The sequence below is a fragment of the Podarcis gaigeae genome (assembly GCF_964106915.1).
Source record: "Podarcis gaigeae genome assembly, chromosome: 8".
In the NCBI taxonomy this organism is placed as follows: Eukaryota; Metazoa; Chordata; class Lepidosauria; order Squamata; family Lacertidae; genus Podarcis; species Podarcis gaigeae.
This window is the reverse complement of record NC_139684.1, coordinates 12,178,769-12,193,444: the sequence shown is the minus strand read 5'-3', so window position 1 is coordinate 12,193,444 and position 14,676 is coordinate 12,178,769. Positions and strand designations below refer to the sequence as shown.

The 14,676-nt window shown below is 48.8% G+C and overlaps 1 protein-coding gene and 1 long non-coding RNA gene across 2 annotated transcripts in view; one reads left to right on the top strand and one right to left on the bottom strand.

The window, feature by feature from the left end:
* LOC310849675 (protein-arginine deiminase type-2-like) overlaps nucleotides 1-14,676 on the top strand; it is a 55,822-nt gene that overhangs the window by 16,484 nt on the left and 24,662 nt on the right. The window contains exons 5-7 of the mRNA XM_083750228.1: nucleotides 9,899-10,060; nucleotides 12,286-12,389; nucleotides 14,289-14,400. Of these exons, the coding sequence (XP_083606354.1) occupies nucleotides 9,899-10,060; nucleotides 12,286-12,389; nucleotides 14,289-14,400 (378 nt within the window). The remainder of the gene's footprint in view (nucleotides 1-9,898; nucleotides 10,061-12,285; nucleotides 12,390-14,288; nucleotides 14,401-14,676) is intronic.
* LOC310849750 lies at nucleotides 1,367-11,952 on the bottom strand. The gene is made up of 3 exons (XR_014567054.1): nucleotides 11,864-11,952; nucleotides 1,472-1,840; nucleotides 1,367-1,421 (listed from the first exon to the last, which is right to left on the bottom strand). It is a non-coding gene; the product is annotated as an uncharacterized lncRNA (long non-coding RNA).

Sequence of the window (14,676 nt, the reverse complement as noted above, 5' to 3'; positions counted from 1 at the left end):
CACGGGTGGCGCTGTGGGTTAAACCACAGAGCCTAGGACTTGCCGATCAGAAGGTTGGCGGTTCGAATCCCCACGACGGGGTGAGCTCCCGTTGCTCGGTCCCTGCTCCTGCCAACTTAGCAGTTCGAAAGCACGTCAAAGTGCAAGTATATAAATAGGTACCACTCCGGCGGGAAGGTAAACGGCGTTTCCGTGTGATGCTCTGGTTTGCCAGAAGTGGCTTAGTCATGCTGGCTGCATGACCCGGAAGCTGTACACCGGCTCCCACGGCCAATAAAGCGAGATGAGCACCGCAACCCCAGAATTGGTCACAACTGGACCTAATGGTCAGGGGTCCCTTTACCTTTAAGCTAGTGGCCATCACGGACCCTGTGGAAGGGAGTTACACAGTTTAACTGTGTGTTGCGTGAAAAAGTCCTTCCTCAAGTTCCCACCATTCAGCTTCATTGGATGTCCACAAGTCACGAAAGAGATCGAGGATGGCTTTTTCACGTCTGTCGTGTCGTCTCTTACACGCCTTTTCTCTATGCCTAAAATGTCCCCAACGCTGCAACCTTTCCTCATAAGGGAGCCGCTCCATCCCCTTGATTGATTTGGCTGCCCTGTTCTGAACCTTCCTCAATATCCTTTTTGAAGTGAAGTGATCAGAATTGTCCACAGTATGGCAAGCGTGGATGCACCATAGATTCACATGGGCAGTTTAATTTTGAGTTCCTTTCCTAATGAGCCCTGGAGCGTGGACAACATCCTGGCAGAAGACTCTCTGGGGGTTGTGCTATTCCTTTCCTCACTTTTCTGGGTGTTGACCGAGCCCCCTGTCTCTTTGGGACCACACAGCAGGGGGTCTGTCTCCCTCTTCCAGCTTCTTCTAATTCAGAAGTTGGGTGGCCATCTGTCATGGAAGCATTGATTGAGATTCCTGCATTGCAGCAGGTTGGACTAGATCAGGCATAGGCAAACTCGGCCCTCCAGATGTTTTGGGACTACAACTCCCATCATCCCTGACCACTGGTTCTGTTAGTTTGGGATGGTGGGAGTTGTAGTCCCAAAACATCTGGAGGGCTGAGTTTGCCTATGCCTGGACTTAGATGACCCTCGGGGGTACCCCCGAGGCAGAAGAGGTGCATCTCTCTGCTTCTGTTAAATCCTTTGAAGAGAGAGGTCCTCTGACTGGGTCGGGATGACATGGTTGTAGGGCCAACTCCCATCTCTTTCGGGGGCTCAATTAGTGCCAGCGCCTTCTGTCAAGAGCTTGGGAGGCGCAGGTTGTAGCCACAGCAAAGGTGGCATTTTCCCCTCTCCATCGTATTAAGCAGTTAGTCCCTTACCTCTCTTGCCCTGATCTGTCCAGTGTGATCCATGCACCGGTCACCTTCAGGCTTGATTATTGTAACTCGCTCTACGCAGGGCTGCCCTTGAAGCTGACCCAGAAACTCCAGCAGGTGCAGAATGCTGCGGTGAGGCTCCTTACGGGGTCCTTGCCGCAGGATCACATTCATCCAGTGCTTTACCAGCTGCACTGGCTCCTGGTGGAGTACAGGGTCAGGTTTAAGGTGCTGGTTTTGACCTTTAAAGCCCTATGCAGCCTAGGACCCATGTGCCTACGGGACCGCCTCTCCTGGTATGCCCCGCGGAGGACCTTAAGATCCACAAATGACAACACTTTGGAGGTCCCAAGTCGCAAGGTGGTTAGATTGGTCTCAACTAGGGCCAGGGCCCTTTCAGTACTGGCCCCAACTTGGTGGAATGCTCTGTCACAAGAGACTAGGGCCCTGCGGGACTTGACATCTTTCCGCAGGGCCTGCAAGACAGAGCTGTTCCGCCTGGCCTTTGGTTTGGTCTCAGTCTGACCCTTATGTTTCCCTCCCCTTATGGTTTTGGTCTATGAGTTACTTTCAAAATGAGGCTGCATTTTAAATTGCATTTTAACCTGTATTTTAAATTGGTTTCCTCCCCACCCCCATTATGTTTTTATTGTCATTTTACTGGTGTTAGCCGTCCTGAGCCCGGCTCTGGCCGGGGAGGGCGGGGTATAAATAAATTTTATTATTATTATTAGTGAATAGGTGGCACAATTTTTAACCTCATCTCCCCCCACCCCTACCCCGAGAAAGCGCATGCACATGTCACGTTAATTCTCGAACCTGCATCTCATTTGTACCAAAGAGCAGCTTGGGAATAATTAGGCCTGATGGGTCGTCAACACATCTAATTAGAAAGGACCCTGGTGTCTTCAACATTCCAGTAGCTCCGTTGGCGCCCAGAGACGGGCCCACCGACAACTCGCTGAAACCAGGCATTGCAATTGGAGCCGGCCGAGGGGAAGGGGCGGCATTCCCTGGCAAGGAGCTCTAGAGGGGCTTGTCAATCAGCCGCTAACTCTGCCTCTGTCAGGAGCTGCTCTCTGAGAGATCCTAGGGAAGCCAGCCAAGCTCAGTGGCCCGGGGTTACCTCTCGGCGTTCTTCCTAGGGAAGGAGGCTGGCTGTTTGCTTCTCTGAGCCGTAGAAGAATTAAATGGCTGATCCAGTTAAAGGCTCCCTAAAATCTCTGGCGAAGGAGGACAGCCCCCCCCCCATCTGTTGTGAAGCGGGGCAAAGAGGGAAGGGGTGAAACTTCTGAGCTCCCTCTTACTAACTTAAGGCTCGCCAGCTGGTGTTTTCATTGATATTTTCTTAAACTCTAGCTTGGCCAAAGTGGAGCAGAGATCACACTTAAGCAAATATTGGTTCATTCGATCTCATTTTTCTGTTAAGCTAAGCTACAAAGGGCTAGTTGAAAGTGCTCTGGGCTTTGTTACTTCCGTGAACCCTTTTTCCAGAGTGCCTTAAAGGAAGGGTTGTAGCTCTGTGACATTCAGAAGATGCCACATCTCTAGAAAGGCACTCCCTGTCTGAAAACCTGGAGAGCAGCTGCAAGTCAGTGTAGGCACTGCTGAGCTACATGGTTTGACTTAGCAGAAGGCATTTTCCTACGTTTTAGAATCAGCCCTTCATTCAGCACAATGAGGACTAGAATCTTGAGAGGGGGAAAACATAGCTTAGTTGGAGGTCACTTGCTTTGTGTGCAGAATGTTCAATCTCTGACATCCCCTAATTAACAGAGGATTTTTTTATTGCAGACAAGGTGAAAGGACTCTTTTGGCTTGGGATTTTGGGCAGCAGCTGCTGGTCAGAGTTGGAAGCACTATTCTAGATGGACAAATAAATGTGAATTGGTATAAGAGTGTGTGTGTGTGTGTGTGTGTGTGTGTGTGTGTAATGTTGGTATAAGAGATACCTATCTTATCTTATACCATCATAACACAAACACATATATAGACGTGGGTGGCGCTGTGGTCTCAACCACTGAGCCTAGGGCTTGCCGATCGGAAGGTTAGCGGTTCGAATCCCTGCGACGGGGTGAGTTCCCATTGTTCAGTCCCAGCTCCTGCCCACCTAGCAGTTCGAAAGCATGTCAAAATGCACGTAGAGAAATAGGTACCACTGTGGCAGGAAGGTAAACGGTGTTTCCATGTGCTGCTCTGGTTCGCCAGAAGCGGCTTAGTCATAACCCGGAAACTGTCTGAGGACAAATGCCGGTTCCCTCAGCCTATAGAGCGAGATGAGTGCGCAACCCCAGAGTCATCCGCAACTGGATCTAATGGTCAGGGGGACCTTTACACACACGCACACACACACAATGATATCTTCCCATGTAGATTGACAAAGGAGTCAGCTTGTATCCATCTAGACATTACCCAGAATTGTTGTTGTTTAGTCGTTTAGTCGTGTCCGACTCTTCGTGACCCCATGGACCAGAGAACGCCAGGCACCTCTGTCCTCCACTGCCTCCCGCAGTTTGGTCAAACTCATGCTGGTAACCTCGAAAACACTATCCAACCATCTCGTCCTCTGCCGTCCCCTTCTCCTTGTGCCCTCCATCTTTCCCAACATCAGGGTCTTCTCCAGGGAGTGTTACCCAGAATAGACCCATTGAAATGAACAGACTGAAGTGAGTCATCATGTCCATTAATTTCAGTGGGCTTACTTTGAGCAGGGCTCAGTTGATGGCAATGCTCAGTGTTACAACTGAAGCCAACCTTTGGCGATCACCTCGTTTTACAGCGGCCACAAGACATTTGCTGCAGTCCATGACATCATCGCTCTGTTTGGCCTCCCCTAATCCCCAGGAGACATCTCTGCCCCCGACGTGCCTTGTTGTGTCTTTTATTGCTGGTTATAAAACCAGATTTGGTTACGGGGATGTTAGATGGGGCTAAAGAAGGGGGGGAGCAGTGGAGAATGCTGCCCGTGTCGGAGAGGCCTGGCTGGTGGGATTTGCAGTAATATCCAAGGCAACACGATGACCAATTACAAGAATGCAATATCAATATAAACTATTTATATACTCTATCAATATAAACTCTTTATATAGTCTATATGGGATGCGGGTGGTGCTGTGGGTTAAACCACAGAGCCTAGGACTTGCCAATCAGAAGGTCGGCGGTTCGAATCCCCGCAACGGGGTGAGCTCCCGTTGCTCGGTCCCTGCTCCTGCCCACCTAGCAGTTCGAAAGCACGTCAAAGTGCAAGTAGATAAATAGGTACCACTCTGGCGGGAAGGTAAACGGCGTTTCCGTGCGCTGCTCTGGTTTGCCAGAAGCGGCTTAGTCATGCTGGCCACATGACCCGGAAGCTGTACACCGGCTCCCTCAGCCAATAAAGTGTGATGAGCGCCACAACCCCAGAGTCAGCCACGACTGGACCTAATGGTCAGGGGTCCCTTTACCTTTACTTATAGTCTATATGGAACATTGAACAAAGAAACCAAATAAACAGAAATCTTATAAATCTCTGAAAGTCACTAAATGTGCACTCTTGATGGATTCTCTTGAAAACATAGAACCAAATAAACATAAGTCTTATAAGTCTCTGAAAGTCTTTGAAGACTATGCAAGTCTCTGAAAGAAGCAACGGGTCAGATTCTTATCTGATGAAAACAAGCCGTAAGGCTTTGTTTTATGATGTTCAACGCTGCCGAAGTGGTCCACAAACAGACGTCGTGCACAGTGAGTTATTGTAAGTTACCATGTATATGCAGGTCATCGTTTCAGTAATTCATTAGTAGTTTATGAAACATTTATGTATCCTTCTGCTGTGCTGAAGAAGAATTCTACAAAACAGTGGGTATATCCAGAATCACTGTTCACTGCGTCTGTTTGCGGACCACTTCGGCAGCGTTGGACGTCATAAAACAAAGCTCTGTGTTTTCAAGAGAATCCCATCAAGAGTGCACATTTAGTGACTTTCAGAGATTTATAGGATTTCTGTTTATTTGGTTTCTCAGATTGTTCAATGTTCCATATACACTATATAAAGAGTTTACCGTATTTTTCGTCCCATAGGACGCACCTAGTTTTTTTGGGGGGAAATAAAGGAAAATTTTCTTCCCTTTATTTCCCCCCCAACACCAGGTCGGGGAAACTAAACCAGGTCGAGGAACAGCGGGATGGCGGCGCTCTGCCTCCCTGCTATCCCCCGAGCTTTTGGGGCTGGCCGATGTCGGCCCGGCGCGCGGGGCACTCTGCTTCAGGGTGTCCCGTGCGCCGGGCGGCAGGCTGCTATCCGCAGCGTGGGGAGCCCTGCGGGGAACCAACCCCTCTCGCTCTCCAGGCTTCAGCGAATGTCTGCATTCGCCCCATAGGACGCACCCAGATTTCCCCTTCATTTTTGGAGGGGGAAAAGTGCATCCTATAGGGCGAAAAATACGGTATATTGATATTGCATTGTTGTACTTGGTCATCGTGTTGCCTTGGATATTACTGATAATTATTTGCAACACAGCGGTTTACCGTATTTTTTGCTCTATAAGACACACTTTTTCCCTTCTAAAAAGTAAGGGGAATTGTGTGTGCGTCTTATGGAGCGAATGCAGGCTGCGCAGCTATCCCAGAAGCCAGAACAGCAAGAGGGATCGCTGGTTTCGCTGTTCAGCGATTCAGAATATTTTTTTCTTGTTTTCCTCCTCCCAAAATTAGGTGCGTCTTATGGTCTGGTGCGCCTTATGGGGTGAAAAATACGGTAATTGTTTGGTTACTTATTGGTGGGATTTGCAGCCAGGCTGGGTGTGAGGTGCTTTGCATGCAGAGGAGCCCAGGTTGAATCCCCAGCACCTCCAGGTGAGACTGGAAAGGATTCCTTGCCTGGTAACCTGGAGGGTCATTGCTGCCAGTTCGTGCAGACGATAATTGAGCTATACGGCTCAGCAATCTTAAAAGGTAAAGGTAAAGGTACCCCTGCCCGTACGGGCCAGTCTTGACAGACTCTGGGGTTGTGCGCCCATCTCACTCAAGAGGCCAGGGGCCAGCGCTGTCCGGAGACACTTCCGGGTCACGTGGCCAGCGTGACATCGCTGCATCTGGCGAGCCAGAGCCGTACACGGAAACGCCGTTTACCTTCCCGCTGGTAAGCGGTCCCTATTTATCTACTTGCACCTGGAGGTGCTTTCGAACTGCTAGGTTGGCAGGCGCTGGGACCGAGCAGCGGGAGCGCACCCCACCGCAGGGATTCGAACTGCCGACCTTTCGATCGGCAAGTCCTAGGCGCTGAGGCTTTAACCCACAGCGCCACCTTAAGCAATCTTAACTCGGTATAAAACAGTTTGTCTGTATTCCTAAATCCTACTCAGAGCAGGTCCACTGAATGAATGGACCTACCTCACACAGTTGTTGTGGGGATTAATTCAGGGGCAAAGAATAAACCATGTATACCACCTTGGGGCCCTCTGGAGAAAACAGTGGGATTGAAATGCAAAAATAAAAATAAAATAAAGCTAGCCGAGTCTATTAACTGCAGCGGGTTTGCTTGAAATCAGGCTAGCTTTGGGTAGAGCCTGGAGTAATTCCCACTCCCCCCCCAAAAGACAAATTAACCGTATTTTTCGCCCTATAGGACGCACTTTTTCCCCACCAAAAATGAAGGGGAAATGTGTGTGCGTCCTATGGGGCGAATGCAGGCTTTCGCTGAAGCCTGGAGAGCGAGAGGGGTCGGTGCGCACCGACCCCTCTTGCTCTTCAGGCTTCAGGAGAGCCCCAGCGCCAGTCCCACAAGGTCGGGGGACAGCGGGGAGGTGGAACGCCGCCATCCCGCTGTCTCCCGATATGGTTTGGAGGCTGACGGCGGGGAGACGCGTGCTTCTCCCGGCCGCCAGCCCCGCAAGCTCCAGGGACAGCTGGGAGGCGCAGCGCGTCCTCCCACTTTCCCCGGACCTGGTCTGCAGGCGGGCGGCGGGGAGAAGAGCGCTTCTCCCCGCTGTCGGCCCCACAAGCGCCGGGGGGGGGGAAATAACTTTGTTTTCTTTATTTCCCCCCAAAAAAACTTGGTGCGTCCTATGGGCCGGTGCGTCCTATGGGGTAAAAATACGGTAATATTCTCCCCACCCCTCGCTTTTCCAGCAAGAAAATGTTGAGCTCAGAGTATCTCACATAAGTAAGCACTGAAATAATAGTTCCCTTTCAAAGAGCCCTCCTTTCTCCCTGGCCTCACAGACTCTGCTTGTTTTTGAGTCCTGAGGATCAATTGTTTGGCGTCTCTCAAGGGCATCAGAGTCTGGTGACTGGGTGAAAGCTAAGACCTCTGTGGCCAGGTTGCCAAATAACTGTTCCCTGGGATTGAGTTGCAGGACCTTGAATTCTGGACATTCTGGTTTCCGAGCCAAGCGTTCAATTAGCGTATTAATTAGCTGGGTTGGGGGAGGGCAATGGAGTTGCCTTCACCTCAGTGGAGAGCAGGGTTGGGTGGGCTTGCTCCTTGGATGTCGGTTTTCTCGGACCCTGCCCAATCCCAATTCCCCCCCAGATCACAGAAAAGGAACTCATATTTGCACCTGGCCTTCACTAACCCGATGAAGATGTCGACCCAGTGTGTGTCAGCCATGAAAAAGGCAAATTCCATGCTCCAGGGATCATTGGGAAAGGAATTGCAAATAAAGCTTCTGATATCGTAATGACTTTTTACAAATCTTTGGCGCGGCCGCATTTGGAATACCATGTACAGTTTTGGTTGCCATGTGGATGTTTGCATGCAAGGCTTAACATCTGTACATTTATTTGTCCTGGAAGGCAATACTTGGTAATTGATATATAAAATCTCTCAATAAAGCTTGTAATATATATATTTTTTAAGTTTCAGAAAAAGGCTGCCAAAATGATCAAAGAGAGGATGGAGAAACTCCCCTTGCGAGGATAGATTTGGGATTTTTAAATTAGATAAAAGTAAGCGGTGGCACAATAGAAGTTTATAAAATTGTGCATAGCACAGAGAAAGTGGTCAGAAAGGAGTTTTCCTCCTTCTCTCATAACAATAGAACTCAGGGATGTCCAAGTAAGCTGAATGTGGGAAGGTTCAGGACAGAGAAAAGGAAGCCCCTTTTCACGCAGCGCTGCGTTAACCTATGGAACTCCCTGCCTCAGGAGGCAGTGATGGCCACTAACTTGGATGGCAATAAAAGAGGATCAGACAAATTGATGGAAGAAGAAAGGGCTTTCGAAGGCTACTAGCCAAGATGGCTATGCTCTGCCTCCACAGCTGGAGGAAGGGATGGCTCTGAGTCCCAGTTGCCGGAAACCACGGGAGGAGAGAGGCTTCTTCTGCTCGAATCCTGCTTGCAGGCTTCCTGTGAACATGATGCTGGTCTAGATACACTCCTGGCCTGATCCAGCAGAGTTCTTCTTCCTTACTTGTGTTGATCTCCGCTTTCTTTCCCGCCACAGATCCCTTCTTTTAAAAAAATAAATATATATTTATTTATTTGGTTTTTCGTATTAATATTTTACAATCCCATATCCAAGATACAACATAAAAACAAAATACCACAGAATCCCCTGGCCTCCCCTCCTCCCCTTTGTGGGTCCTACTGTTAATCATTTCCTCCTGCACCTTTTAGAATAATCCAAATCTTTTACCTCTCCGTTATATCCAAAATTCAACTTGAAACTGCAAGTGTTATTCCAACCCTGCTAATGATTTTAACTGCTTACAATGGTTTTTAAGATAAATTGTAAATTTCCCCATTCCTTATTAAAATTTTGGTCTTCCTGATTTCTTTTTTTTTTAAATAAAGGTTACAAAAGAGAATAAAAAAGACAATCAAAGAAAAAAGAGATAGGGTAGGGGGGGTGCTCCTGGTGTCAGCCGAATCCCACGTTCCCAGGCTTCATCCGCCTGGGATTTTTAAAGGGTCTCCGCCTTCGCTGCCGCGGCATGACCCGAATTCCACAGAGTGGGTTCCTCTCAGTCAGATGGCGCTAACCCGGAAGTCCTGATTTCTGATTCTTCTGGTCATTTTAGCCATTTCGGCATAATCCATCATCTTAATCTGCCATTCTTCTCTGGTTGGGACTTTATCTCCTTTCCATCCCTGAGCCAATAGCATGCGTGCAGCCATGGTCACATACATAAATAGATTTCCACTCCATTGGGATTTCAGCACCTAGAATCCCTAAAAGAAAGGCTTCTGATTTTTTAGAAAAAGTTATTTTAAGCTTTTTTTTCAATTCATTATACAGTCATACCTTGGGTTACATACGCTTCAGGTTGCGCATTTTCGGGATACGGACGCGCCGAAACCCAGAAGTACCTGAATGGGTTACTTCTGGGTTTTGGTGCTCGCGCAGGCGCAAAAGCGCTAAATCGCGCTTTGCACATGCACAGAAGCACCAAATCGCAACCCGCAGAAGCGGCACTGCGGGTTGCGAACGTGCCTCCCGCACGGATCACATTCACAACCCAAGCATCCATTGTATATCATTTCCCAAAATGCTTTTACTATCTGACATTTCCACCACATATGATAAAAGGTACCTTCTTTTTCCTTACATTTCCAACATATATTTGACCCGCAGATCCCTTCTTTGGCCAGCGCTACATCCACGTCCTGGGGCCACGGAAGCTCTTCCACGTTGTGAAATACACAGGGGGGTCTGCAGAGATGGAATTCTTTGTCGAGGGTCTCCGCTTCCCAGACGCCGGCTTCGATGGTCTCGTCACCATCAACGTCAGCCTGCTGGAGCCAGTCGCTGAGGTTCGGCCAGAGAAAGAGGGGTGGGTTGGTGGGTGTAGTGGAAGCAGTGGAGATGCTTTCATCCAGCAAAGAGGATGCTTCAAATAATACTTTTTTTTAATTAGGGTTAGGCATATAACCCAACCACCCTGGCCACCTTCCGACAAAATACTAAAACACAAAAAGGCCTTGAAAATTAAAAACTTCCTTGTACAGGGTAGACTTCTAAAAGTCAGGGAGATGTTTATTTCCTTGACATCTGACGGTAGGGCATTCCTTTTTTTATATAATAAAGTTTATTAGATGTTCACAAATTTAATGTATAAAATTCAGTGTTACGTAAGGTTCCCATTTAGGCTGGTTATTACAGTTTTAAAGACCACCTCGAGTGCTGCTTTTAAGCAAAAAGGCTTTGAAACGTCAGCTACAGAATGTTGATCAACAGCGCAATGCCGCGAGGGAAGTGAAAGGTCTGTGCGGGTAAGGAAGCTGCTGTGGCAGGGCAGGATGTTAGTCTGATATTTATCGTATTCACAGCCCACCTTTCTTCCTCCCAAGGAGCTCAGACACATGGTTCTCCTTCTCCTAAGTTACTCCCCACAACAACCCTGTGAGGTAGGTTAGACAGAGGGCCAGAGGCTTGCCCAAGGCCACTCAGCGAGCTTCATGGCCGAGTAAGGGGGATTCGAACCCTGGTTTCTCCCAGCACTCTAACCACTATGCCATGCTGCCTAAACAGCAGTATGCAGCCCAGTTAGCAAGCAGCTAATGGAAGTTGTTGCTTTCAGGCAGCCAAAAGCCGTCCCCTCCTCCTGGCCACTGGTATGGTGTAACTGCAGAAGGAGCTGCTGATGTTTGGGCTCGACACTTCACTTCACACTGTTAATGTGCCAGTTTTCCCTTGGCAGGTGACGGGTTCGCTTTCAAGTTTCCCTTTTCTCTTTGTCTGCTACTTCAGCCACAAAGAGGCTGCTTGGTGTGTGAATCTCTCCCGCCCCCTTCCCACCTGCCTCTTCACCCCCACCCCAACAAAGCAGCACAAATTGGGGGCCGCTAGAAGAAAAGGCCAGCTTTAAATTAAGCTGGACGGCCTTCTCATGTTCTCTCACTCGCCTGCTGGAATGCTGCGCATGACTCTCGTGGGGCCTGCAACTTCTATTAGCCACCTGCTAATCTGGCTAGGGATCCCTAATGGATCTGTGTTTTGCCTTCTGCTTCCTTGCCCCAGCAGACCTTTCTCTTCCCTCACAGAAGCTGTACTGTTGACCAACGTCCCGTAGCTGCCTCTGTTTCTCTGGGCAGCCAGTTTTTAAAAACAAAGGGTTGCCTTGTTTAATGGATTGGTGCCTTTTTATCACCAGTGCATTCTGCAACATTTCATTGGTGCAATAAGAGGGTATTTAGCTGACCCAGAAACTCCAGCGGGTGCAGAATGCCGTGGCGAGGCTTCTTACAGGGTCCTTTCCGCGGGATCACATTCACCCAGTGCTTTACCAACTGCACTGGCTCCCGGTGGAGTACAGGGTCAGGTTTAAGATGCTGGTTTTGACCTTTAAAGCCCTATGCAGCCTAGGACCCACGTACCTACAGGACCGCCTCTCCTGGTATGCCCCACGGAGGACCTTAAGGTCTACAAATGAAAACACTTTGGAGGTCCCAAGTCGCAAGGTGGTTAGATTGGTCTCAACTAGGGCCAGGGCCTTTTCAGTACTGGCCCCGACTTGGTGGAACGCTCTGTCACAAGAGACTAGGGCCCTGCGTGACTTGACATCTTTCTGCAGGGCCTTTAAGTCAGAGCTGTTCCGCCTGGCCTTTGGTTTGGACTCAGTCTGACCCTTATGTTTCCCTCCCCTTATGGTTTTGATCTATGGGCTACTATTAAAATGAGGCTGCATTTTAAATTATATTTTAAATTGGTTTGTTTTTTAATTTTTTAATTTTAATTGTCATTTTACTGGTGTTAGCCGCCCTGAGCCCGGCTCTGGCCTTGGAAGGCGGGGTATAAGTAAAAAATTATTATTATTATTATTAACCCATGCACCGTACTGTTTCACCAGTTGTTCTGAGATGCAACTAGCCAGGGTGGTTCTCTGCCACCATGGTTGGAGGCAGCAATCCTTCTGAAAAAAAGCAGAAAGTTCTTCCTAATGTTTAGTCGGAACCTCCTATCTTGTAATTTTGATCTGTTGGTTTGGGTCCTGCCTTCTGGAGTAGCAGAATACAAGCTGGCTCCATCTTTCTTCCAGGGTATTCCACAGACCCCAATTTTCACAGACACCGTAGTCTTCCGGATTGCCCCATGGATCATGACCCCAAACACTTTGGCGCCAGTCAACGTTTTTGTCTGCAGGTATGGTGTCAGAAAAGGAGGAGGCGTTGGAACTTAACAGGAGATGTTTTGAATGCAGGGCTTGGTTTGAATTTGTAAAACCAGCTTTTGCGTCCTGAAACTGGGCTGGGGTTCAGGTTCTGTCCGTGGTGGGTTTCTTTTTCCAAAAACTAAGCATTCGACAGCAACAAGGGAGATGCAACAAACAGCAGCTGATAGTATAAAAGGAGAAACATTTTATTATGACGATCACTGATGTTTAATGCAAGTGCCATTTAATGACACTTTACAAAAGGATGAGGTCAGGAAGACATTCGACCCAGTTCGCATTGTAAAGCAAATCTCCCTAATTCTCACTGCTCCAAATTTTGCAGTGAAGTTCCCTAACCAAGTTGTGTGTAAAAAAAAAAAAAAATCATACACCGGTGCAAAGTGTAAATGAATATCATACAAGAATGTGCTGCAGTTAGGGGAAATTGCTTTGCAAAATGTGTATTTACAAGAAGTTCAAAATGCAGACTGACGTGTGTGCGTTAGGAGAAATTCTCCCTAAAATGCTGATGAATTTTGATGAATTGTTATTAAAAAGAAAATCACTAGCTGGTGCAGGAAGGTGGAGAACTGAAGGTAAGGTTTGAAAAAAGTTTGAAACCGAAATCAACTGTAGGCATCATGCCAGGTGGTCTGGAAGGCAGTAGTGGGAGAAAAGGGAGAAAAGGCAGAATTGTTTGTGATATCCGGGGGTAGCCTCTTGGCAGGGGCCTTGTCAACTTCAGGGGAGAGGAACATCTGCAGCACTCCAGATGTTGCTGGACTCCAGCTCCCATCACCATCCCTTAAGTCATGCTGGCTGCTGGGAGTCCAATGACACTTAAGGGGCCACAGCTTCCCTGTCCTTGAACCCAGACCCTCACTTGCTTTGTTGCCCATACCTACGCACCTCAAACATTTGCCTTTATTACCTGCAGCTACCCCTTTCATGTGGCTAGTTTCAGAACTCACAGGGTTAAGGAGTTCTGAGTGACGTCTCTCCATTCCTGAGGCGTGACTAGAAGGAGGGAGTGGCTTTATCTCACTGCCTGTTTGTCTCTGCTTCCGAAGGAGACAGAAGCAACATGAGCGCTCTGAGCCCAGGAAAGTGCTCTTTTATTGTTTTACTGCACGAATAAAGACTGGAATATATACACACTGATGTCTAAGTGTGATTGATCTGCTAAACACTGGGGAGCAACAGCACGCTGCGTAAAAGCTCTGCATTTGTGGCTGACGGAGGACGGAGGACCGGGAGCAGAGGCGCTAGGCGGAAGTGTGCCGGGCTTCCATTCAAGCAGCTGCGCCTAATTGGGGTCCACTCCAATTAGCTACGCCACATTATCACATTTCACAGGGACGCGGGTGGCGCTGTGGGTTAAACCACAGAGCCTAGGACTTGCCGATCGGAAGGTTGGCGGTTCGAATCCCCGCCACGGGGTGAGCTCCCATTGCTCGGTCCCTGCTCCTGCCAACCTAGCAGTTTGAAAGCACGTCGAAGTGCAAGTAGATGAATAGGTACCACTCCGGCGGGAAGGTGAACGGCGTTTCCGTGCGCTGCTCTGGTTCGCTAGAAGCGGCTTAGTCATGCTGGCCACATGACCCGGAAGCTGTACGCCGGCTCCCTCGGCCAATAAAGCGAGGTGAGTGCCGCAACCCCAGAGTCAGCCACGACTGGACTTTACCTTTACCCCTTTCACAGCTCTGCCTCCTTTTAATGGGGAACCTGGGGTACCCAAAGATGTTACCAGCTCTCATCATCTCTGACCATTGTCCATCTGGAGGGGCACAGCTGTTCCCCAGCACTGCTCTGTGGAATCCACCCCACCCCACTTTCAAGCTGGCCATGAAAGCATCCTCAGTTAACCCATCTTTGTCCTCCCCTGTCAGTGTGAAGGATAATTACCTCTTCCTAAAGGAGATCAAGAATTTGGTCAGCAAAGCTAACTGCAAGATGTCAGTCTGCTCACGGTACATGAACCGAGGGGACCGGTGGATGCAGGTGAGTGAGTTGTCAGTCTTAAACCCTGGGGAGCCGTTGCTGCCAGCCAGTGTGGACAATACCAAGGTACTTGGGCCAATGACATGACTCAGCCTAAAGCTCCCAATCCACATTTCCTGAACTGCAATTTCCCAGGTTTTCAGTAAAGGTAAGCTGTAAGAAGAGATCTGCTGGATCAGGCCAATGGCCTATCTGGTCCAGGATCCTGTTCTTACAGTGACCAACCAGATGCCCATGATGGGAAACCCAGGATTTGAACACAAGAGCAATTCTCCC